The sequence below is a fragment of the Ylistrum balloti genome, unplaced genomic scaffold (assembly GCF_031769215.1).
Source record: "Ylistrum balloti isolate Yb309-2 unplaced genomic scaffold, AGI_CSIRO_Ybal_v1 Utg371962, whole genome shotgun sequence".
Taxonomy (NCBI): domain Eukaryota; kingdom Metazoa; phylum Mollusca; class Bivalvia; order Pectinida; family Pectinidae; genus Ylistrum; species Ylistrum balloti.
In genome coordinates this window covers 1-27,591 of record NW_026782959.1, presented here as the reverse complement: position 1 = coordinate 27,591, position 27,591 = coordinate 1, and the positions used below count along the sequence as shown (strand labels likewise).

The 27,591-nt window shown below is 38.5% G+C and overlaps 1 protein-coding gene across 1 annotated transcript; it reads left to right on the top strand.

Annotated features, from left to right (window-relative positions):
• Window positions 1-13: 13 nt before the first annotated feature.
• LOC132564000 (TBCC domain-containing protein 1-like) lies at window positions 14-27,184 on the top strand (the record flags this gene model as incomplete). Its single annotated transcript, XM_060228751.1, has 17 exons — window positions 14-64; window positions 1,797-1,950; window positions 5,060-5,121; window positions 6,523-6,585; window positions 7,384-7,484; window positions 8,293-8,401; window positions 14,789-14,858; window positions 16,484-16,559; window positions 16,824-16,920; window positions 17,696-17,762; window positions 19,670-19,790; window positions 20,962-21,052; window positions 22,145-22,193; window positions 23,049-23,128; window positions 24,405-24,527; window positions 25,921-26,096; window positions 27,087-27,184. Coding segments are annotated over exons 2-17 (1,476 nt in total), but the record flags the coding sequence as incomplete, so codon positions are not given.
• Window positions 27,185-27,591: the final 407 nt, after the last annotated feature.

Below are 27,591 nucleotides of genomic sequence, written 5' to 3'. Positions count from 1 at the left end.
TAACGCAATGTCTTACATCTGTCGGCGAGAAACTACACGCTGATTATTGATTCGTGTGGTATAGGTAAAGACGTCTTCATAACGATACTAATCCAACACATATGGAAGCCTTTGATGTTAGTAACGACACAGTTATAAGGCAGATGATAATTCACATCCCCTCACCCTATAGTTTTCCCTCCTTCAGCATCACTAATGACGTGCTGTGCGTTTGATTTTTTAATGCTATATGATTATAAGTGTGTATATTTGCTGCTTATTCCATTTTGTAATAACTGTCTCCATTATTAGGGGAAAGAAGAAAGATGTCTTCAGGGTTGGTTGTTACCTATCCGATGACACAGTGTGTTTTCGTTTAACATCCAGATCAACATTTGTGACTTAACTGGGTCCAGTGCAATTCATCTGCTGATCTCAATCAACACATGTACAGTATACACATATGTAGTTGTAAGACAAATATTACCTGTATCAACCTGTGAAATTGCTGTACTGAGTTCTAAATCTTGATTTTGTAAAAAGATTTTATATAAAGAAAAAGACAGTTGCATTTGAAAGGATATTTTTTTCTTGAAGTTGACCACATCAGACACTAGGAAAATATCCTTTTTTGAAAACGTTGATGGGAAAAAAACGAAAACTTTACATTCATGAGAAATGAAAACAAAAATAACTCATTGTTTGCTTTCTCTCAACAACAATTTCACGACTATGTGATTTTGTTGGATATTTTTACAAATCTATAAAAAAAAATCAAAATATATATAAATATATCTTTAGAGTTTAGTAAGTAATATTGTATCAATATTTGCACTGGATCCTAACTAACAAATGTTTGTTGGATGCTTAATGTCAGAATAGGTATGTATACATGATCAATAAAAAGAGTAATAAAGGCTATGGCTGTTGTACAATCAAATAAAATGAAAATAATTGAATTTGCTGAGCTATTTTTATATTCTAGGATTTTATGCTTTATAAGGAATGAACAATCCCAACACATGCCATTTATATATACATACATATTATTTTACTTTATTTATGCTTTTATTTTTGAGCATATAAAATTTCCCCATGAAAATGTTACAAAGTTGGCAAGTAAGACTGAGAAAATTACAGAACTATTAAGAGTTCAATTTTTTAATTTATTACAGAACGAGGACTTCATCTTTATTAGACTTAATGCAGCTGATTATCACATACTGACGACTGGCAATTATTTATACCATAAGTCTTAATTGAACAATATCAGAGTTAAGTTTATGCAACTTGCATTTTAATGACATAAAAAGTCAGAACATTCATTCAGTTATTTCCTGTGCATGAAATTCATCTAACCAAAATTAAAATAAGTTAGTGCAACATACAACTGAGTGAATTATAAAATCCATTTTAGCTCTTCCTTGTCGTATTTCAAATTACAGGCAGTAGACATATGTAGGATGATATGATCGTTCAAGTTTGGATACAATATGAAAAACCAAATTTACACTATTGACTATATTTGATGGTTTATATTTTTGTTTGTTTGAATTGGTCTTGTAAGAAAATCAGATGAAATAGCATATTCTAAGAAGCTAAACATAAACTAATGAAATAATGAATATAACTACTGAGATTAATTAATAGTTTTTGCTACGTTTGGAAGATAGCAAAAGTCTGAAATTTAAATTTTACTCCATATTGGTTGTAATTTTAAGTGTTTTGACATCATCAGTTTGTACCTTCGCTATACTGAGCCCAATATAGTAGAAAAATATCTTGTTTCTAATCAGTAGAATTTATTTTCCTTTCAGCTCACCTCTTTGAAGACTTAATGCCTTGTACTTACACATCGTCAGCCACAGACGTTCCATCATGACAGAGCACTCTGTGTGCCTGTGGGTGAAGGCTGAGCCTTTCAGCTATGGAGCCTTTCCCATAGCACCTCACCCAAGACTGACATTTAGTGTAAGTGATGCAGAATACCTCACCTAAGACTCACATTTAGTGTAACTGATGCAGAATACCTCACCCAAGACTCACATTTAGTGTAAGTGATGCAGAATACCTCACCTAAGACTCACATTTAGTGTAAGTGATGCAGAATACCTCACCTAAGACTCACATTTAGTGTAAGTTACCCACAGGACCTCACCTTCAGACTCGTATTTACCAACAACACCTCACCAAGACTTAAATTTATTGTAAGTTACCCTGAGTACCTCACCTTAGACTCACATTAAGTGTTAGGGTCCAACAGCCAAATGAAGTACTAGTTACCAACAGTACCTCTTCCCCTAACTCATATTTTGTGTAAATTACTGACAGCACCTTACCTCCAGACTCACATTTGGTGTAAATTGCCCACAGCACCTTACCTCCAGACTTACATTTAGTGTAAATTACTGACAGCTCCTTACCTCCAGACTCACATTTAGTGTAAATTACTGACAGCTCCTTACCTCCAGACTCACATTTAGTGTAAATTGCCCACAGCACCTTACCTCCACACTCACATTTGGTGTAAATTACTGACAGCACCTTACCTCCACACTCACATTTGGTGTAAATTACTGACAGCACCTTACCTCCACACTCACATTTAGTGTAAATTACTGACAGCACCTTACCTCCACACTCACATTTAGTGTAAATTGCCCACAGCACCCCACCTCCACACTCACATTTAGTGTAAATTACTGACAGCACCTTACCTCCAGACTCACATTTAGTGTAAATTACTGACAGCACCTTACCTCCAGACTCACATTTACTGTAGATTGCCCACAGCACCTTACCGCCATACTCACATTTAGTGTAAATTACTGACAGCACCTTACCTCCAGACTCACATTTAGTGTAAATTACTGACAGCACCTTACCTCCAGACTCACATTTGGTGTAAATTACTGACAGCACCTTACCTCCACACTCACATTTAGTGTAGATTGCCCACAGCACCTTACCGCCATACTCACATTTAGTGTAAATTACTGACAGCACCTTACCTCCAGACTCACATTTAGTGTAAATTACTGACAGCACCTTACCTCCAGACTCACACTTAGTGTGAATTACTGACAGCACCCCACCTCCAGACTCACATTTAGTGTAAATTACTGACAGCTCCTTACCTCCACACTCACATTTGGTGTAAATTGCCCACAGCACCTTACCTCCAGACTCACAGTTAGTGTGAATTACTGACAGCACCCCACCTCCACACTCACATTTGGTGTAAATTACTGACAGCACCTTACCTCCAGACTCATATTTAGTGTAAATTACTGACAGCACCTTACCTCCACACTCACATTTAGTGTAAATTGCCCATAGCACCTTACCTCCAGACTCACATTTAGTGTTAATTGTCCACAGCACCTTACCTCCAGACTCACATTTAGTGTAAATTGCCCACAGCACCTTACCTCCAGACTCACATTTAGTGTAAATTGCCCACAGCACCTTACCTCCAGACTCACATTTAGTGTAAATTACTGACAGCACCTTACCTCCAGACTCACATTTAGTGTAAATTACTGACAGCACCTTACCTCCACACTCACATTTAGTGTAAATTGCCCACAGCACCTTACCTCCACACTCACACTTAGTGTAAATTACTGACAGCACCTTACCTCCAGACTCACATTTAGTGTAAATTACTGACAGCACCCCACCTCCACACTCACACTTAGTGTAAATTACTGACAGCACCTTACCTCCACACTCACATTTAGTGTAAATTGCCCACAGCACCTTACCGCCAGACTCACATTTAGTGTAAATTGCCCACAGCACCTTACCTCCAGACTCACGTTTAGTGTAAATTGCCCACAGCACCTTACCGCCACACTCACATTTAGTGTAAATTGCCCACAGCACCTTACCGCCACACTCACATTTAGTGTAAATTGCCCACAGCACCTTACCTCCAGACTCACATTTGGTGTAAATTACTGACAGCACCTTACCTCCACACTCACATTTAGTGTAAATTGCCCACAGCACCTTACCTCCACACTCACACTTAGTGTAAATTACTGACAGCTCCTTACCTTCAGACTCACATTTAATGTAAATTGCCCACAGCACCTTACCTCCAGACTCACATTTAGTATAAATTGCCCACAGCACCTTACCTCCAGACTCACATTTAGTGTAAATTACTGACAGCACCTTACCTTCAGACTCACATTTAGTGTAAATTACTGACAGCACCTTACCTCCAGACTCACATTTGGTGTAAATTACTGACAGCACCTTACCTCCACACTCACATTTAGTGTAAATTGCCCACAGCACCTTACCTCCAGACTCACATTTGGTGTAAATTACTGACAGCACCTTACCTCCACACTCACATTTGGTGTAAATTACTGACAGCACCTTACCTCCAGACTCACATTTAGTGTAAATTACTGACAGCACCTTACCTCCACACTCACATTTAGTGTAAATTGCCCACAGCACCTTACCTCCAGACTCACATTTGGTGTAAATTACTGACAGCACCTTACCTCCACACTCACATTTGGTGTAAATTACTGACAGCACCTTACCTCCACACTCACATTTAGCGTAAATTGCCCACAGCACCTTATCTCCAGACTCACATTTAGTGTTAATTGTCCACAGCACCTTACCTCCAGACTCACATTTAGTGTAAATTACTGACAGCACCTTACCTTCAGACTCACATTTAGTGTAAATTACTGACAGCACCTTACCTTCAGACTCACATTTAGTGTAAATTGCCCACAGCATCTCATCTTTGTCTGACATTTAGTGTAAGCTATCCACTTTACCTCATCTAAAACTCACATTTAACATAAATTGCCTACAACACCTCTCCCTAGACTGATATTAGTGTAAGTTTTTCAGCTCCTGAAAGGTTCTTGAAAAAAATCCTTCTAATCATTGTTAGATGATTATGATATCTGGTTAAAGTCATTGATAGTTAATTACGGTACACATTTAAAGTCAGAAGATTTGTGTTGACAATACTTAATAACTTTCCTTGTTAAGCTTACATTGTAACAGGGCAAACAACTAATTTTTTTGCTTTACTTTGTAGAACATCAAGAAAATTGTAATCTATGCCAAGAATAAGGGAAGCCTCGGATTTCCGAGGATTAAGTAAGTAGTCAAACAATGATACATTTATAGATATATAACAACCACCAGCTCCAACAAACTGTTTTCACCCTTTAAAGGCTCATTCAGGTTTATTAGTGAAAATACAACATGACATCATAGTTGATGTGACATCAAACACTGGGACTTGGCACCAATTCCCACGGTCCATGTATTATGGTGACAAGGGTTGTAATGCCCAAGAAATGAAAACTGAACATATTTTTTAAGTTACTTCCTTTAAAATCCTAAGGCTGGGAGATCTTAGTAACACAGACATTGTTTTTAATAGAAATGTTTTATCTTTCCATTGAGTGTTTCATGAACGAGATTGACAAAGTATTGACCAAGTTGACAAATTCGGAAACATATGTAGAAATTGCTAGGTAGATATATCTGTATATCTGGTTGAAGTGTTTTCTTGTCTCAAATGGGTACTTCAATAATTGCTCCGAATTTACAAAATCTATGCTTTTGGCAGTATACAGTACCCATGACCTTGTCCTGACATAATGTCCTCAGATGTCATGACTCCTACATTGTAGAAACTCCATATGCACATCAAGGTACTCACTTTCTTTGACAACAAATTCATCAATTTCTTTATGTCACTGATATTTGGTGAACACCATACCCAGTCTTGGCCCCAAAACCCTGTCCAGGTTTATCATAAATAATAACTCGAGAACAAAAAATCATATAAATGGGACTTATGACCTACGTCCCCAATTCTGAATAACAAACTCATGTGACCTTTGGTGAAGATTGGCGCAGGTGGGGAGGGGTCGGAGGGGGAGGTTGGAGGCTCCCTTTCCATTGGTGGTTTGTGTTTCTAAGGAAACTGATAAACAAACCAGGTGGTGAAATAATCTTGACCTATATTAAAGGTCACAGGGGACAGACAGACAGATTTGAGAGAAAAGGGTGGGTTTCAGACAGACAGAGAGTGAGGTTTGTGAAGAGGGAGGGATTTCTATGTGGATTCTCTTGCAATCATTTGGGTCAATTATCTCAGCTAATTTTTTCAGTGATAAAATATTGGCATCAAAATGGATTCTACATATCAAATGATGCTGTGAGTTTTAATAAACATTATTGGTTTGTGTCATGCAGTATTGAGTCTATTCTACACTGAAATTTTCAACAGCTGATGTAAAATTTAGCCAGTCACAGTACTGTTACTGAGTTGCAGTTTATTTCACAAAGAACAATTACATTTATCATATCATTTCTCTTAAGAAATTTTTCATTATCAAGATTTAATAGTGAAAACATCATTCCCAGAAAAATAACTGAAAATATGGCCATTTGTCACTTGTCTGTGATTCATTTGTAACGTATAGACTCATGATCAGAAATTGGGATTAGCATTTTAATCAGATCTTTATTGTGTCATTGTTTTAGCTATTCAGTATGGCGTCATATAGCCTGTAACAAGCTTCACCTCTCAGAAGACCTAGCCTGGATGTAAGTTGGAAAAACATACGTACATGTACTTGTGTAGGTAGGTTTTGTTTTTTCATTAGTTGACCTGGTCTAAAGGATTGGTGAGTATATACCATAGCCAGTCGTACATCATGTCTAGTTTATATATCTTGTTTGTCTTTTGTCCATAAAGCTTTTCCTTTCAATTGTTATTAATCATTAACAACAGTGTGAATTTTGTTCAAATTTGGCCTGGAGCATCCTTAGGGAAAGAAGAAACATTTGTAAAACAAATGCTGGAAATGGGCTTCCTGGGGCCTTTGTGGCAAAATGTCCTTTGTCGTCCTCTGTTGGGATGATGGGTTTTTAACCAAATTTTATCTGGTGAAAACTTAAATAACTCCGTTTTGTGTTGTGTTACATCAGTTTCCATTCATGTCTGAGATGGATCGGCTGTCATATTAGGAAGAATGTTTTACTCACTGATATATACTGTATCTTGTTTGCCACAGTTATATGGAGCTAGTATTTTTCAGTAGAACTAGTTCATGGTGATAAGCTTTCTAAGTAAAAAAAATACTAGTTATAATATATAAATGTAGATATACATTCTAGCTGAATTTCCAGTTGTCTTGTTTATTATTAATTATTAAGAATATAATAACAAGAATTTCCTCACAGATGTAAGGGTATCTGTATACAGTTGTGATTTGTTAACAATCTGTTGTATTATGTACTCTGTTAACAATTTTATCTCTTTTCATCAGAACAATACAGACATATCTCAGGATGTTGTTTTTTACCTGTTACATGTTCTATAGCAGTATTTAAATTTGGCAGGTATTTCTCAACTTGCCACATGTTCTCTGAGGACTTGTCTACCATGGAGAGAATTGAACGTGACCAGGAGATGGCTGCTTGCTCCAGCCAATCAGATAGAGGTATTCCTTAGTCATGTAGTAGTGTTGTATAGTCATTGCAATCCTTCAGTTCAGTTACATTTTTTTATCACATGAATACCAATAAAATGAAACATTGTTCTTGTGGCTTTAGACAAAACACGAAAATAAAATGCTACAAATAAAACTCAAGATAAAAAAATTATGAGTTATACAGTATCCTATGAAAATTTTACTCTCAAAATGATGTATGAGGTTTTACCCACAAACATTTCATGTAATACAGTACTCGCTTCAGTATCACGTCTAGGTAAAAAAATTTAAATATATAGATAAACGATTTGTAATCTTGGTATTTTAGACAATAGTATCAGTGAAGCTGATGAATGCTCCCTGAAACCTCTTATAGATTTTGTTTTATGCTCCTGACAATATTTGAGCATGAAAAATAATGAAGGGCAATAACTCCTAAATTATGTAAAACAGAGTTATGCTTATTGTATACTCTACTTCTCCTTATCGAGATCTATCTACCTATGAAGTTTCATTTTGATACCTCTTACAGTGTTTGTGATATGTTTCGGACTAAATACGACGGACGAACAAACCGACGGACAAAGCAATGACTGTATGCTCTCCCTTCCTGGAGCATAAAAAACTATGTGGGGATTTTCACTTAAAGGCTTGTTATCTGTGGGTAAATACATAGAATGCCAACTTTCTGTGCAGTTATAAATTTTTAATTGAGTTTGATGACTTTAGGGCAAGTGTGATGTCAATATTTGGGATGACCTTTAACCTATACATGAATAAGTGTGTTAATTGATGAGTTTCTTACTGTATTTCACAGACAGACTGCGGTCATCAGTGAACGTATCCACACTGAAATTTGTTTTGTACCTGTACATACAACAGATCTACAAAGTTTCACTCAAGGCCTCCCTTGTGTCAGGAGAGGAGTATCCTTCATATAGTACCTGTGTATTCTGTCCTTCAGTGTATTATAGAGCCTGTGTATTCTGTCTTTAAGTGTATTATAGAGCCTGTGTATTCTGTCTTTAAGTGTATTATAGAGCCTGTGTATTCTGTCCTTCAGTGTATTATAGAGCCTGTGTATTCTGTCCTTCAGTGTATTATAGAGGCTGTGTATTCTGTCCTTCAGTGTATTATAGAGCCTGTGTATTCTGTCCTTCAGTGTATTATAGAGCCTGTGTATTCTGTCTTTAAGTGTATTATAGAGGCTGTGTATTCTGTCCTTCAGTGTATTATAGAGCCTGTGTATTCTGTCTTTAAGTGTATTATAGAGCCTGTGTATTCTGTCTTTAAGTGTATTATAGAGCCTGTGTATTCTGTCCTTCAGTGTATTATAGAGCCTGTGTATTCTGTCTTTAAGTGTATTATAGAGCCTGTGTATTCTGTCCTTCAGTGTATTATAGAGCCTGTGTATTCTGTCTTTAAGTGTATTACAGAGCCTGTGTATTCTGTCTTTAAGTGTATTATAGAGCCTGTGTATTCTGTCTTTAAGTGTATTATAGAGCCTGTGTATTCTGTCTTTAAGTGTATTATAGAGCCTGTGTATTCTGTCCTTCAGTGTATTAGTGTATTATAGAGCCTGTGTATTCTGTCCTTCAGTGTATTATAGAGCCTGTGTATTCTGTCTTTAAGTGTATTATAGAGCCTGTGTATTCTGTCCTTCAGTGTATTATAGAGCCTGTGTATTCTGTCCTTCAGTGTATTATAGAGCCTGTGTATTCTGTCTTTAAGTGTATTATAGAGCCTGTGTATTCTGTCTTTAAGTGTATTATAGAGCCTGTGTATTCTGTCTTTAAGTGTATTATAGAGCCTGTGTATTCTGTCTTTAAGTGTATTATAGAGCCTGTGTATTCTGTCCTTCAGTGTATTATAGAGCCTGTGTATTCTGTCCTTCAGTGTATTATAGAGCCTGTGTATTCTGTCTTTAAGTGTATTATAGAGCCTGTGTATTCTGTCCTTCAGTGTATTATAGAGCCTGTGTATTCTGTCTTTAAGTGTATTATAGAGCCTGTGTATTCTGTCTTTAAGTGTATTATAGAGCCTGTGTATTCTGTCTTTAAGTGTATTATAGAGCTTGTGTATTCTGTCTTTAAGTGTATTATAGAGCCTGTGTATTCTGTCTTTAAGTGTATTATAGAGCCTGTGTATTCTGTCCTTCAGTGTATTATAGAGCCTGTGTATTCTGTCTTTAAGTGTATTATAGAGCCTGTGTATTCTGTCTTTAAGTGTATTATAGAGCCTGTGTATTCTGTCTTTAAGTGTATTATAGAGCCTGTGTATTCTGTCATTAAGTGTATTATAGAGCCTGTGTATTCTGTCTTTAAGTGTATTATAGAGCCTGTGTATTCTGTCATTCCGTGTATTATAGAGCCTGTGTATTCTGTCCTTCAGTGTATTATAGAGCCTATGTATTCTGTCATTCCGTGTATTATAGAGCTTGTGTATTCTGTCCTTCAGTGTATTATAGAGGCTGTGTATTCTGTCCTTCAGTGTATTATAGAGGCTGTGTATTCTGTCTTTAAGTGTATTATAGAGCCTGTGTATTCTGTCTTTAAGTGTATTATAGAGCCTGTGTATTCTGTCCTTCAGTGTATTATAGAGGCTGTGTATTCTGTCCTTCAGTGTATTATAGAGCCTGTGTATTCTGTCCTTCAGTGTACTATAGAGCCTGTGTATTCTGTCTTTAAGTGTATTATAGAGCCTGTGTATTCTGTCCTTCAGTGTATTATAGAGCCTGTGTATTCTGTCTTTAAGTGTATTATAGAGCCTGTGTATTCTGTCCTTCAGTGTATTATAGAGCCTGTGTATTCTGTCCTTCAGTGTATTATAGAGCCTGTGTATTCTGTCTTTAAGTGTATTATAGAGCCTGTGTATTCTGTCCTTCAGTGTATTATAGAGGCTGTGTATTCTGTCTTTAAGTGTATTATAGAGCCTGTGTATTCTGTCTTTAAGTGTATTATAGAGGCTGTGTATTCTGTCTTTAAGTGTATTATAGAGCCTGTGTATTCTGTCCTTCAGTGTATTATAGAGGCTGTGTATTCTGTCTTTAAGTGTATTATAGAGCCTGTGTATTCTGTCTTTAAGTGTATTATAGAGGCTGTGTATTCTGTCTTTAAGTGTAGTATAGAGCCTGTGTATTCTGTCTTTAAGTGTATAATAGAGGCTGTGTATTCTGTCTTTAAGTGTATTATAGAGCCTGTGTATTCTGTCTTTAAGTGTATTATAGAGCCTGTGTATTCTGTCTTTAAGTGTATAATAGAGGCTGTGTATTCTGTCTTTAAGTGTATTATAGAGCCTGTGTATTCTGCCTTTAAGTGTATTATAGAGGCTGTGTATTCTGTCTTTAAGTGTATTATAGAGCCTGTGTATTCTGTCTTTCAGTGTATTATAGAGGCTGTGTATTCTGTCTTTAAGTGTATTATAGAGCCTGTGTATTCTGTCTTTAAGTGTATAATAGAGGCTGTGTATTCTGTCTTTAAGTGTATAATAGAGGCTGTGTATTCTGTCTTTAAGTGTATTATAGAGCCTGTGTATTCTGTCTTTAAGTGTATTATAGAGGCTGTGTATTCTGTCTTTAAGTGTATTATAGAGCCTGTGTATTCTGTCTTTAAGTGTATTATAGAGGCTGTGTATTCTGTCTTTAAGTGTATAATAGAGGCTGTGTATTCTGTCTTTAAGTGTATAATAGAGCCTGTGTGTTCTGTCTTTAAGTGTATTTTAGAGCCTGTGTATTCTGTCCTTCAGTGTATTATAGAGCCTGTGTATTCTGTCCTTCAGTGTATTATAGAGCCTGTGTATTCTGTCTTTAAGTGTATTACAGAGCCTGTGTATTCTGTCCTTCGATGTATTATAGAGCCTGTGTATTCTGTCCTTCAGTGTATTATAGAGCCTGTGTATTCTGTCTTTAAGTGTATTTTAGAGCCTGTGTATTCTGTCCTTCAGTGTATTATAGAGCCTGTGTATTCTGTCCTTCAGTGTATTATAGAGCCTGTGTATTCTGTCCTTCAGTGTATTATAGAGCCTGTGTATTCTGTCTTTAAGTGTATTATAGAGCCTGTGTATTCTGTCCTTCCGTATATTATAGAGCCTGTGTATTCTGTCCTTCAGTGTATTTTAGAGCCTGTGTATTCTGTCTTTAAGTGTATTATAGAGGCTGTGTATTCTGTCTTTAAGTGTATTATAGAGCCTGTGTATTCTGTCTTTAAGTGTATTATAGAGGCTGTGTATTCTGTCCTTCAATGTATTATAGAGGCTGTGTATTCTGTCTTTAAGTGTATTATAGAGGCTGTGTATTCTGTCTTTAAGTGTATAATAGAGGCTGTGTATTCTGTCTTTAAGTGTATAATAGAGCCTGTGTGTTCTGTCTTTAAGTGTATTTTAGAGCCTGTGTATTCTGTCCTTCAGTGTATTATAGAGGCTGTGTATTCTGTCCTTCGATGTATTATAGAGCCTGTGTATTCTGTCCTTCAGTGTATTTTAGAGCCTGTGTATTCTGTCTTTAAGTGTATTATAGAGGCTGTGTATTCTGTCTTTAAGTGTATTATAGAGCCTGTGTATTCTGTCTTTAAGTGTATAATAGAGGCTGTGTATTCTGTCTTTAAGTGTATAATAGAGCCTGTGTGTTCTGTCTTTAAGTGTATTTTAGAGCCTGTGTATTCTGTCCTTCAGTGTATTATAGAGGCTGTGTATTCTGTCCTTCAGTGTATTTTAGAGCCTGTGTATTCTGTCTTTAAGTGTATTATAGAGCCTGTGTGTTCTGTCTTTAAGTGTATTTTAGAGCCTGTGTATTCTGTCCTTCAGTGTATTATAGAGGCTGTGTATTCTGTCCTTCAGTGTATTTTAGAGCCTGTGTATTCTGTCTTTAAGTGTATTATAGAGCTTGTGTATTCTGTCTTTAAGTGTATTATAGAGCCTGTGTATTCTGTCCTTCAATGTATTATAGAGCCTGTGTATTCTGTCTTTAAGTGTAGTATAGAGCCTGTGTATTCTGTCCTTCAGTGTATTATAGAGCCTGCATATTCTTTCCTTCAATGTATTATAGAGCCTGTGTATTCTGTCTTTAAGTGTATAATTGAGGCTGTGTATTCTGTCTTTAAGTGTATTATAGAGCCTGTGTATTCTGTCCTTCAGTGTATTTTAGAGCCTGTGTATTCTGTCTTTAAGTGTATTACAGAGCCTGTGTATTCTGTCCTTCGATGTATTATAGAGCCTGTGTATTCTGTCCTTCAGTGTATTTTAGAGCCTGTGTATTCTGTCTTTAAGTGTATTATAGAGGCTGTGTATTCTGTCTTTAAGTGTATTATAGAGCCTGTGTATTCTGTCTTTAAGTGTATTATAGAGGCTGTGTATTCTGTCTTTAAGTGTATTATAGAGCCTGTGTATTCTGTCTTTAAGTGTATAATAGAGGCTGTGTATTCTGTCTTTAAGTGTATTATAGAGGCTGTGTATTCTGTCTTTAAGTGTATTTTAGAGCCTGTGTATTCTGTCTTTAAGTGTATAATAGAGGCTGTGTATTCTGTCTTTAAGTGTATTATAGAGCCTGTGTATTCTGTCTTTAAGTGTATTATAGAGCCTGTGTATTCTGTCTTTAAGTGTATTATAGAGGCTGTGTATTCTGTCTTTAAGTGTATTATAGAGGCTGTGTATTCTGTCTTTAAGTGTATAATAGAGGCTGTGTATTCTGTCTTTAAGTGTATAATAGAGCCTGTGTGTTCTGTCTTTAAGTGTATTTTAGAGCCTGTGTATTCTGTCTTTAAGTGTATTTTAGAGCCTGTGTATTCTGTCTTTAAGTGTATTATAGAGGCTGTGTATTCTGTCCTTCAGTGTATTATAGAGCCTGTGTATTCTGTCTTTAAGTGTATTATAGAGGCTGTGTATTCTGTCTTTAAGTGTATTATAGAGCCTGTGTATTCTGTCTTTAAGTGTATAATAGAGGCTGTGTATTCTGTCTTTAAGTGTATAATAGAGCCTGTGTGTTCTGTCTTTAAGTGTATTTTAGAGCCTGTGTATTCTGTCCTTCAGTGTATTATAGAGGCTGTGTATTCTGTCCTTCAGTGTATTATAGAGCCTGTGTATTCTGTCTTTAAGTGTATTATAGAGCCTGTGTATTCTGTCCTTCAATGTATTATAGAGCCTGTGTATTCTGTCTTTAAGTGTATTATAGAGCCTGTGTATTCTGTCCTTCAGTGTATTATAGAGCCTGTGTATTCTGTCCTTCAATGTATTATAGAGCCTATGTATTCTGTCTTTAAGTGTATAATAGAGGCTGTGTATTCTGTCTTTAAGTGTAATATAGAGGCTGTGTGTTCTGTCTTTAAGTGTATTTTAGAGCCTGTGTATTCTGTCTTTAAGTGTATTATAGAGCCTGTGTATTCTGTCCTTCAGTGTATTATAGAGCCTGTGTATTCTGTCTTTAAGTGTATAATAGAGGCTGTGTATTCTGTCCTTCAGTGTATTATAGAGCCTGTGTATTCTGTCCTTCAGTGTATTATAGAGCCTGTGTATTCTGTCCTTCAGTGTATTATAGAGGCTGTGTATTCTGTCCTTCAGTGTATTATAGAGCCTGTGTATTCTGTCCTTCAGTGTATTATAGAGCCTGTGTATTCTATCTTTAAGTGTATTATAGAGGCTGTGTATTCTGTCTTTAAGTGTATAATAGAGGCTGTGTATTCTGTCCTTCAGTGTATTATAGAGCCTGTGTATTCTGTCCTTCAGTGTATTATAGAGCCTGTGTATTCTGTCCTTCAGTGTATTTTAGAGCCTGTGTATTCTGTCCTTCAGTGTATTATAGAGCCTGTGTATTCTGTCTTTAAGTGTATTATAGAGGCTGTGTATTCTGTCTTTAAGTGTATAATAGAGGCTGTGTATTCTGTCCTTCAGTGTATTATAGAGCCTGTGTATTCTGTCCTTCAGTGTATTATAGAGCCTGTGTATTCTGTCCTTCAGTGTATTATAGAGCCTGTGTATTCTGTCCTTCAGTGTATTATAGAGCCTGTGTATTCTGTCCTTCAGTGTATTATAGAGCCTGTGTATTCTGTCCTTCAGTGTATTATAGAGCCTGTGTATTCTGTCTTTAAGTGTATTATAGAGCCTGTGTATTCTGTCCTTCAGTGTAATATAGAGCCTGTGTATTCTGTCCTTCAGTGTATTATAGAGCCTGTGTATTCTGTCCTTCAGTGTATTATAGAGCCTGTGTATTCTGTCTTTAAGTGTATTATAGAGCCTGTGTATTCTGTCCTTCAGTGTAATATAGAACCTGTGTAGTCTGTCCTGTGTTAAGTTAATCAATATATTAGATTCCTTAACATAGTAAGATGGCCAACAGTACGCTCAAGTTCTCCAGACCTGGAGGGAACAGGGAGGACAACGCCTCGAGGAAATAAGGTATTTCTATAACCCACCAACTCCTCAAATATTCCTGTTACCCACCAACTCCTCAAATATTCCTGTTACCCACCAACTCCTCAAATATTCCTGTTACCCACCAACTCCTCAAATATTTCTGTTACCCACCAACTCCTCAAATATTCCTGTTACCCACCAACTCCTCAAATATTCCTGTTACCCACCAACTCCTCAAATATTTCTATAACCCACCAACTCCTCAAATATTTCTGTTACCCACCAACTCCTCAAATATTCCTGTTACCCACCAACTCCTCAAATATTCCTGTTACCCACCAACTCCTCAAATATTTCTATAACCCACCAACTCCTCAAATATTTCTGTTACCCACCAACTCCTCAAATATTCCTGTTACCCACCAACTCCTCAAATATTTCTGTTACCCACCAACTCCTCAAATATTTCTGTTACCCACCAACTCCTCAAATATTTCTGTTACCCACCGACTCCTCAAATATTTCTATAACCCACCAACTCCTCAAATATTTCTATAACCCACCAACTCCTCAAATATTTCTGTTACCCACCAACTCCTCAAATATTCCTGTTACCCACCAACTCCTCAAATATTTCTGTTACCCACCAACTCCTCAAATATTTCTATAACCCACCAACTCCTCAAATATTTCTGTTACCCACCAACTCCTCAAATATTCCTGTTACCCACCAACTCCTCAAATATTTCTGTTACCCACCAACTCCTCAAATATTTCTGTTACCCACCAACTCCTCAAATGTTCCTGTTACCCACCAACTCCTCAAATATTCCTGTTACCCACCAACTCCTCAAATATTTCTGTTACCCACCAACTCCTCAAATATTCCTGTTACCCACCAACTCCTCAAATATTCCTGTTACCCACCAACTCCTCAAATATTTCTATAACCCACCAACTCCTCAAATATTTCTGTTACCCACCAACTCCTCAAATATTCCTGTTACCCACCAACTCCTCAAATATTCCTGTTACCCACCAACTCCTCAAATATTTCTATAACCCACCAACTCCTCAAATATTTCTGTTACCCACCAACTCCTCAAATATTCCTGTTACCCACCAACTCCTCAAATATTTCTGTTACCCACCAACTCCTCAAATATTTCTGTTACCCACCAACTCCTCAAATATTTCTGTTACCCACCGACTCCTCAAATATTTCTATAACCCACCAACTCCTCAAATATTTCTATAACCCACCAACTCCTCAAATATTTCTGTTACCCACCAACTCCTCAAATATATCTATAACCCACCAACTCCTCAAATATTTCTGTTACCCACCAACTCCTCAAATATTCCTGTTACCCACCAACTCCTCAAATATTTCTGTTACCCACCAACTCCTCAAATATTTCTGTTACCCACCAACTCCTCCAATATTCCTGTTACCCAACAACTCCTCCAATATTTCTGTTACCCACTAACTCCTCAAATATTTCTGTTACCCACCAACTCCTCCAATATTCCTGTTACTCACCAACTCCTCAAATATTCCTGTTACCCACCAAGTTAAGGATTTTAACAGTACATATCAACCTTACTTATTCTACTGTACAACATTCTGCCCTCCAGAGACTGAAGAGCTCTGCTCTCTTTTACAGACATTGGATGACCACAGTCACCTTGTATTTGTACAGAACCATATCCATGAGATCCTAGAACTCCTAGTAGAGCCAGGTAAGTGTCACACTTCATATTTGATGTCAGTGCATGCAGTTGTAATTGGACCAAAACTTCAGAATGAATCTTAAAAGTGAAATATTCAAATGATTTTTCTTCTGGTTGTTTTGAAACATTTCACTTTTTTTCATTTTCAGTTTTTAAGAAATTCCAGGTTTTCAGTATCATTACTTATATAACTGGAGTGAAAACTGAGATCAGTAGGACAGTATTTTTGATATCATTCACTTTCCATAGATTGAATCAGTGTTCTATTTTTAGATGTGTTGAGTAGCGTGGGTCCTGGGGACCTGGCTGTTAGTCTAGCTGCCCTGGAATCTCTCGGTTTCCTTATCACTGGCTCTGTGGATAAATGCAAGTAAGTAGTGAACAATTCTCCAGTTTTTATACTGTACCCAATAAACCATCCATTTGATCATCATGTTGTTTCTGTACAACAGTAATTAATAATCAATGATATTCTGAATAAATTACTATTGAGGCAGGCTTCTTTCATAGTCAATGGTGATCCCTTATAATTGAAGTTTATGCAGGAGATACACCATAGACACACTGCAGGACCCTCACTAACCTGTCATATACACAGCAGCACCCTCACTGACCTGTCATATACACAGCAGTACTCTCACTGACCTGTCATATACACAGCAGCACCCTCACTGACCTGTCATATACACAGCAGCACCCTCACTGACCTGTCATATACACAGCAGGACTCTCACTGACCTGTCATATACACAGCAGGACTCTCACTGACCTGTCATATACACAGCAGGACTCTCACTGACCTGTCATATACACAGCAGGACTCTCACTGACCTGTCATATACCCAGCAGTACTCACACTGACCTGTCATATACACAGCAGGACTCTCACTGACCTGTCATATACCCAGCAGCACCCTCACTGACCTGTCATATACACAGCAGGACTCTCACTGACCTGTCATATACACAGCAGGACTCTCACTGACCTGTCATATACACAGCAGGACTCTCACTGACCTGTCATATACACAGCAGTACCCTCACTGACCTGTCATATACACAGCAGGACACGTAATTACCCAAATTTTGTCTTCAAATTTTTGTGTACAGAGCAGGACTTAAGATTGTGAGAATTTCTGTTATAGGTCTTTGTTACCCATACAAGATATAGCCCTACTTCAAACTGTACAGCACAGAACTGGCTTCTCAAAGGTGGGTAACCATACAACACAGAACTGGCTTCTCAAAGGTAGGTAACCATACAACACAGAACTGGCTTCTCAAAGGTGGGTAACCATACAACACAGAACTGGCTTCTCAAAGGTAGGTAACCATACAACACAGAACTGGCTTCTCAAAGGTAGGTAACCATACAACACAGAACTGGCTTCTCAAAGGTAGGTAACCATACAACACAGAACTGGCTTCTCAAAGGTAGGTAACCATACAACACAGAACTGGCTTCTCAAAGGTAGGTAACCATACAACACAGAACTGGCTTCTCAAAGGTAGGTAACCATACAACACAGAACTGGCTTCTCAAAGGTAGGTAACCATACAACACAGAACTGGCTTCTCAAAGGTAGGTAACCATACAACACAGAACTGGCTTCTCAAAGGTAGGTAACCATACAACACAGAACTGGCTTCTCAAAGGTAGGTAACCATACAACACAGAACTGGCTTCTCAAAGGTAGGTAACCATACAACACAGAACTGGCTACTTTAAGGTAGGTAACCATACAACACAGAACTGGCTTCTCAATTGTAAGTAACCATACAAGACAGAACTGGCTTCTCAATGGTAGGTAACCATACAACACAGAACTGGCTACTTTAAGGTAGGTAACCATACAACACAGAACTGGCTTCTCAATTGTAGGTAACCATACAACACAGAACTGGCTTCTCAATTGTAGGTAACCATACAAGACAGAACTGGCTTCTCAATTGTAGGTAACCATACAACACAGAACTGGCTACTTTAAGGTAGGTAACCATACAACACAGAACTGGCTACTTTAAGGTAGGTAACCATACAACACAGAACTAGCTACTTTAAGGTAGGTAACCATACAACACAGAACTAGCTACTCGAAGGTAGGTAACCATACAACACAGACTGGCTTCTCGAAGGTAGGTAACCATACAACACAGAACTGGCTTCTCAAATGTAGCTAACCATACAACACAGAACTGGCTTCTCAAAGGTAGCTAACCATACAACACAGACCTGGCTTCTCAAAGGTAGGTAACCATACAACACAGAACTGGCTACTCAAAGGTAGGTAACCATACAACACAGAACTGGCTTCTCAAAGGTAGGTAACCATACAACACAGAACTGCCAATTTTAAGGTAGGTAACCATACAACACAGAACTGCCAATTTTAAGGTAGGTAACCATACAACACAGAACTGGCTTCTCAAAGGTAGGTAACCATACATCACAGAACTGCCTATTTTAAGGTAGGTAACCATACAACACAGAACTGCCAATTTTAAGGTAGGTAACCATACAACACAGAACTGGCTTCTCAAAGGTAGGTAACCATACATCACAGAACTGCCTATTTTAAGGTAGGTAACCATACAACACAGAACTGCCAATTTTAAGGTAGGTAACCATACAACACAGAACTGGCTTCTCAAAGGTAGGTAACCATACATCACAGAACTGCCTATTTTAAGGTAGGTAACCATACAACACAGAACTGGCTTCTCAAAGGTAGGTAACCATACAACACAGAACTGGCTACTTTAAGGTAGGTAACCATACAACACAGAACTGGCTACTTTAAGGTAGGTAACCATACAACACAGAACTGGCTACTTTAAGGTAGGTAACCATACAACACAGAACTGCCAATTTTAAGGTAGGTAACCATACAACACAGAACTGCCAATTTTAAGGTAGGTAACAATACAACACAGAACTGTAAGGAGATAGATGATGATGATGACGATGCTGATGAAATTTTTATAAAATTCCCAATCACTTGTTACTTGTTTAAACTTTCAAATTATGATCAAATTGAACTGATTTCTAAATACCATGGATTTTGGAAATATATATTTTAGGAGGGAAAAACAACTCACATATAACTTATCGGTTTCAGATGACACGAATATTTTCATTACGTCTGCTGCAAAACTGGATAAAAGACTCCTTGATGCCGAACCCATTTGGAATATCTTCGTGTATAGCTAGTGGGCGTCGCCTCTCCTGGCCCATGGCAGGTAATAATCTCTCTATCAGGTGTAAACTTATTGTAGCCAGTGGTGGTCACTTGTCCTGGTTTGTGACCGGTAATAATCTCTCTATCAGGTATAAACTTATTGTAGCCAGTGGTGGTCACTTGTCCCGGTCTGTGACCGGTAATAATCTCTCTATCAGGTATAAACTTATTGTAGCCAGTGGTGGTCACTTGTCCCGGTCTGTGACCGGTAATATTCTCTATCAGGTATAAACTTATTGTAGCCAGTGGTGGTCACTTGTCCCGGTCTGTGACCGGTAATATTCTCTATCAGGTATAAACTTATTGTAGCCAGTGGTGGTCACTTGTCCCGGTCTGTGACCGGTAATAATCTCTCTATCAGGTATAAACTTATTGTAGCCAGTGGTGGTCACTTGTCCCGGTCTGTGACCGGTAATATTCTCTATCAGGTATAAACTTATTGTAGCCAGTGGTGGTCACTTGTCCCGGTCTGTGACCGGTAATAATCTCTCTATCAGGTATAAACTTATTGTAGCCAGTGGTGGTCACTTGTCCCGGTCTGTGACCGGTAATAATCTCTCTATCAGGTATAAACTTATTGTAGCCAGTGGTGGTCACTTGTCCCGGTCTGTGACCGGTAATATTCTCTATCAGGTGTAAACTTATTGTAGCCAGTGGTGGTCACTTGTCCCGGTCTGTGACCGGTAATAATCTCTCTATCAGGTATAAACTTATTGTAGCCAGTGGTGGTCACTTGTCCCGGTCTGTGACCGGTAATATTCTCTATCAGGTATAAACTTATTGTAGCCAGTGGTGGTCACTTGTCCCGGTCTGTGACCGGTAATAATATCTCTATCAGGTATAAACTTATTGTAGCCAGTGGTGGTCACTTGTCCCGGTCTGTGACCGGTAATATTCTCTATCAGGTATAAACTTATTGTAGCCAGTGGTGGTCACTTGTCCCGGTCTGTGACCGGTAATATTCTCTATCAGGTATAAATTTATTGTAGCCAGTGGTGGTCACTTGTCCTGGTCTGTGACCGGTAATATTCTCTATCAGGTATAAACTTATTGTAGCCAGTGGTGGTCACTTGTCCCGGGAATAGATCCAACTTTCAAAGAGCATATAAAGATAAAACAATGGTGGGCACCAAGGTCCTTCTGGGATCTCATGTATCTAATTCTTATTACAGGAGAGGACAAAGACAATAAAGCTGATCAGGTCACAAAACGTGGCAAAATAGCAACCAATGCTCATGCTGTTCCGAAGGGCCATGCTAAAGGGTAAGGTTTGTTACTTTTGACATGAAATAGGAGAGGGTAGTGATAGTCAGTAGAGCTTCGAAATAATCCAACATAGTGTAGAAATCAAAGATGTAAGTGTTTCTCTGTGCTGATATTGTTTCTTAGGGTGTCGAGATCATGGACTACCTTGTGTTTTTAGGTCATCTGAACCGAAGGGTCAAGATGACCTATAGTCATTGTGTTTTGTCCTTCGTTGTACATTGTGTGTTATGTTCTTTAAAAACCCTACTTCTCTTTTAAACCTGGATGCATTATTGGTTGAGGGTAATTATTCATTAAATTCAGAATTTTGATTCAACCCCTAGTGATTAAGAGATGGGGCTTTTACTTGCTTCAAAACGCTACTCCTTTTTAATGCTTTAATGGATTTCAACCAAATTTGGTTTGAAACATCATTGAGAGTGGGGAATCATTTCTTAAATACTGAAAGTTAATTCAACTCTAGTTAATAGGAATGACCATGATCCACTTGAAAGGTTACAGGGATAAAATATGTTTAAACCTTTAAACGACTTTTTCTCAATAACCAAAAGGCCAAGGATGATGATATTAGGTCTGTAGCATGCTCGGATGAAGGGCTACCAACTGTGTTAATATGAATGACATTGGCCAATCTTCAAGGTCACGGGGGTCTTTTCAATAACCTAAAGGCCAAGGGTCTTGATATTGGGCCTGTGGCTTGCTTTTTCAACAAGCAATATGTCTAGAGTAATGGCAATTGTGTAGTGCATGTATAAAGAATATGATTTCAAGTTTGCAGAAAATGTCTTGATGAACCAACAATGTCTTCTATGTAAGCTGTAGTGTTGTTGAGCAATTTATTTTAGGCCTATTTTGCCGCTTTCATATGTAGTCAGATGACTGGTAAGCCCCATAGGTCTCTTGTTTGTATTTAAACATATTGTAACAAATACAACAGGATTCTGTTTTCAAACATATGTTCAGACCTTTCCCTTGTGTCTTCAGTGATTATGTTCTAGCTGTTCACTTGTATCAACAAAAATTTTAAAGTTGCATTCTTATTTTCAATCAAATTCTGAAAAAAATTAATTTGCTGTTTTCTTTCTCAAGGAGCAAAATAATCATTATGAGTCAAGTCAGCAAGCAGACGATATCCCGAGTAAGTATTTTCTGAGTATAAAACCCTGACGATCAGACGATATCCCGAGTAAGTATTTTCTGAGTATAAAACCCTGATGATCAGACGATATCCCGAGTAAGTATTTTCTGAGGATAAAACCCTGACGATCAGACGATATCCCGAGTAAGTATTTTCTGAGTATAAAACCCTGACGATCAGACGATATCCCGAGTAAGTATTTTCTGAGTATAAAACCCTGATGATCAGACGATATCCCGAGTAAGTATTTTCTGAGTATAAAACCCTGACGATCAGACGATATCCCGAGTAAGTATTTTCTGAGTATAAAACCCTGACGATCAGACGATATCCCGAGTAAGTATTTTCTGAGTATAAAACCCTGATGATCAGACGATATCCCGAGTAAGTATTTTCTGAGTATAAAACCCTGATGATCAGACGATATCCCGAGTAAGTATTTTCTGAGTATAAAACAGACGATATCCCGAGTAAGTATTTTCTGAGTATAAAACCCTGACGATCAGACGATATCCCGAGTAAGTATTTTCTGAGTATAAAACCCTGACGATCAGACGATATCCCGAGTATTTGATATGCTATTCATATGTTCTGGATATAATTCTGTATCAAAGTTAAGTTGAAATTGATATTTCTGTAACTTAACTCCAGTTGTTTTACAATCATTGAATCAGACAAACCAGTCAATGTTGTAAACATGGAAACTAAGACATGTGATATCTAAAACAGATAAAATGGATTCACTTTGTTCTCAAATTTAAGGAAAAATGGCGTGTATGTACCTCCCTTAATTTAACTTAGAGGTAAACAAATGATAAAAGTTTTATCTTGGTTTGCAACATTATTTATTTTCAGAGCTCTGGAACACTGGAAAATAGCAGCATCAAGATACATCGATGTCATTACTCCTACCTGTACCTACTGTCTCCCCTCAGGTAACACACAGGTGTCACTATACTTACCTGTACATACTGTCTCCCTCAGGTAACACACAGGTGTCACTATACTTATCTGTACCTACTGTCTCCCCTCAGGTAACACACAGGTGTCACTATACTTACCTGTACCTACTGTCTCCCCTCAGGTAACACACAGGTGTCACTATACTTACCTGTACCTACTGTCTCCCCTCAGGTAACACACAGGTGTCACTATACTTATCTGTACCTACTGTCTCCCCTCAGATAACACACAGGTGTCACTATACCTGCCTGTACCTACTGTCTCCCCTCAGGTAACACACAGGTGTCACTATACTTACCTGTACCTACTGTCTCCCCTCAGATAACATACAGGTGTCACTATACTTACCTGTACCTACTGTCTCCCCTCAGGTAACATACAGGTGTCACTATACTTACCTGTACCTACTGTCTCCCCTCAGGTAACACACAGGTGTTGGCTTTTGTGCGGCATCTTCCATCGTCCGTCATCTGTCGTAAACATTTTCAACTTCTACAAGTTCTACATGTCTCATTGAGCTGAAACTTATCTGAAATGATTGGGACAGGATCCTGACCAAAGTTTGTTAATTTCGAGTTGGTCCGAAATCCAACATAGCCGACATCTTGAAAACACATTTTCGACTTCTTCTCAAGTTCCACTATTGCAATTGAGCGAAAACTTGCATGAAATGATCATGACATGGCACTGACCAAAGTTTGTTAATTTTGGGTTGGTCCGAAATCCAAGATGGTCGCCATTTTGAAAACACATTTTCGACTTCTTCTCAAGTTCTACCTGTGACCTTGAGCTGAAACTTGCCTGAAATGATCGTGACCTGGTCCTGACCAAAGTTTGTTAATTTCGCGTTGGTCCGAAATCCAACATGGCCGCCATCTTGAAAACACATTTTCGACTTCTTCTCAAGTTCCAACAGTGCAATTGAGCGAAAACTTGCATGAAATGATCATGACATGGCACTGACCAAAGTTTGTTACTTCAAACATCCTCTAAATAACCAGAACACACAGGGTGATGATATTTGGCCTGTAGCATGCTGGGATGAAGGTTTACGAAGTTTGTTGAAATGAATAACCTTAACCCACTTTCAAGGTGGTGGCTGAGTGTCCTTGATTCTTAAATCCAGGTGAAATAAGTTCAAAATTTGAAATCTTGTATTTTATGTCAGATGACCGTTAAGGCCCATGGGCCTCTTGTTTTAATTGATGTAACTATTGAGAGTTTGTTTTCATTTATTGATGTATTCAGATCAGTGACGATAGAGAAATGCCGTAACTCAACAATCATCCTGGGACCAGTGGAGACCACAGTGTACCTCAGTCATTGTGAGAAAGTGACTCTCATCGCTCCATGTCGCTTTCTCATGATAAGGTTAGTACTTCTAGGTTTTGCTCCATCCGAAGAAGCCTGGAGTTGGGATATCAGGCCAGTAGCATACTCGGGAGTAGAACTGTGAAATTTGTTCTGATGTATGACCTTGATCCATTTTTAAGGTTCCAGGGGTCAGATGTGTTAAAATTTCCAAGCAATTTTTTAGCTCACCTGGCACCGGCATCCACCGTCTGTCAACTTTTACTATATATTGTTGACTGAGAGGATTTGGGCTGAAGCATCCTTAGGGAAAGATGGGAACCAATTTTGTGTAAAAACACACACCCCACCATGGCCTGAGAGATGGCCCGTTAGCAAAAAAATCAATCAATTTCTTTAAAATTTTCAGGAATTGCAGGATATTGTCCAAATTGGGTGTGAAGGATGCTTGGGTGTAGGAAAATTATTGTGTAAACAATGGGTCTTGGCCTCGTGGGGCTAGAGGGGGCGGGTCCAATAGAGAGATCTATCAATTCTTCAAAATCTCTCTTGTTCTTCAGAAATTGCAAAATATTGTCAAAATTGGTATGAAGCGTGCTTGGGTGAAGGAAAATCAGTTTTGTATAACAGTGGGGCTCGACCCCTTGAGGCCAGATGGTAGGTGTCCAACAGGGAAAATCTAACCTTTACAGTAGATTTAGTTCATTTTCATATCATTGCTTTACACCATTAACAATTCTTTGGATCTTTGGTTCTTTGAAACAGTTGTGATCCCCACTGAATAGCTAAAGCACTGCTGAGCATCAAGAGATAAACACAATCATAACTGATAATTTGTCCTGGGGTCTGGTCCCACCCCAGGACTGATTATATATTAGAAGTCATCCCATAATTTAATAGCATTGCTGGACACACCAGAGATAAGCAATTGATCTCTGTCCCCACCCCTAGGGAATTTGAAGCCGTATCTATTGGGTGAGGCCCATCAGGGGAAAGTTTTGCATTATTGACTTAAATATTTGGGTGAGTGATACAGGCCCTCTCGTCCTCTTGTTTTAAATAACCAACAGGTCTAGGCTCTTGGGCTGGTAGAATTGTGGGAAAAAATGCTATCAAAATCTGTTCAACAAATGACAAGGAGTCTCTTTCCAACTATGAGGAGTGAGATGGTCTGGTTTGAAAAAATAAAAAGTTCAAAGGTCAGGATACTGGAAAGATGTGTGAGTTCAGGATCAACAAGAAAATTGCATGACATTTCAAACAGCGTAAAAAAGTTGTGTGCGATACAGTCCCATTAGGCCTTTTGTTTACATCTGGTATACTGTTGGTTTTGTTGCATTTATGAATTCTTTGGAATAACTTCTTTTGTGAATATGTTGATCTCTGTTGAGTGTGTCTGACAGTTGGTGTTGTTGTGGTAAGGATTCACTAGCAGATGTTGCATACTTTTCAGTGGAAGCACACTTTGTAACTTACACTTGATGACACCGAGCCGACCAATGCTCCTCGGTGGGAATGATACCATCCTTCTGGCCCCCTACCACACACACTATCCTTGTTTGGAGGACCATCTCACCACTGCCGGACTGTGTCCCGACAGGAACCTTTGGAACCAGCCACTATGTGTGGGTAAGTGTGCAGTCACTGTCTGAAGTAGCCATTGTGTGGGTAAGTGTGGAGTCACTGTCTGAAGTAGACACTGTGTGGATAAGTGTGGAGTCACTGTCTGAAGTAGACACTGTGTGGATAAGGATGGAGTCACTGTCTGAAGTAGACACTGTGTGGATAAGTATGGAGTCACTGTCTGAAGTAGACACTTTGTGTGGGTAAGTGTGGAGTCACTGTCTGAAGTAGACACTGTGTGGATAAGTATGGAGTCACTGTCTGAAGTAGACACTTTGTGTGGGTAAGTGTGGAGTCACTGTCTGAAGTAGACACTGTGTGGGTAAGTGTGAAGTCACTGTCTGAAGTAGACACTGTGTGGGTAAGTGTGGAGTCACTGTTTGAAGTAGACACTGTGTGGGTAAGTGTGGAGTCACTGTCTGAAGTAGACACTGTGTGGGTAAGTGTGGAGTCACTGTCTGAAGTAGACACTGTGTGGATAAGTGTGAAGTCACTGTCTAAAGTAGACACTGTGTGGGTAAGTGTGGAGTCACTGTTTGAAGTAGACACTGTGTGGGTAAGTGTGGAGTCACAGTCTGAAGTAGACACTGTGTGGGTAAGTGTGGAGTCACTGTCTGATGTAGACACTGTGTGTGGGTAAGTGTGGAGTCACTGTCTGAAGTAGACACTGTGGGTAAGTGTGGAGTCACTGTCTGAAGTAGACACTGTGTGTGGGTAAGTGTGGAATCACTGTCTGAAGTAGACACTTTGTGTGGGTAAGTGTGGAGTCACTGTCTGAAGTAGACACTGTGTGGGTAAGTGTGGAGTCACTGTCTGAAGTAGACACTGTGTGGATAAGTGTGGAGTCACTGTCTGAAGTAGACACTGTGTGGATAAGTGTGGAGTCACTGTCTGAAGTAGACACTGTGTGTGGGTAAGTGTGGAGTCACTGTCTGAAGGGAAAGAGAGCTGTGTATTCCAGATTATTTGTTATTTACCCTCACCATCATGTTGTAGGACCAGAACACAAAGATGAGACACCGGTATGGGAGCTCTTACCTATACCTGAATTCTTCACCTTCAACATTCCCTTTCAAATGGAGGGCAGTACGACGGTATGTATAGAAAGGTGCTCATTGTTTGTTCTTCTGTCTGCCTGTACCTACAGTGTAGAGTTAGGACACTGGAGGTGCATAGGATGTGATGAGCCATTCACCGTTAAACATTTTTTGTAGGACTGCATTGACCTTCTGTCTACTCAAGAATGTTTTTATCGTAACATTACATGTCTAAAAACCCTTTTTATGCTAAGAGCATTTTCAATGCTCTTCAGCATGTTGCTGTCGCCCCCGGCCCTGAGTATCAGTATTTCGTTTTTATTGGTTCATAAATCGAAAGTTTACTCCTACTCCATCTGCCGGACATCACCGTAATCATTGGATTATCGCCCCTACAAGTTGCTGATCCTGGTCATTAAATGAAACAACCTTATCGACATTTTCTTCGTTACTTGTACATCACG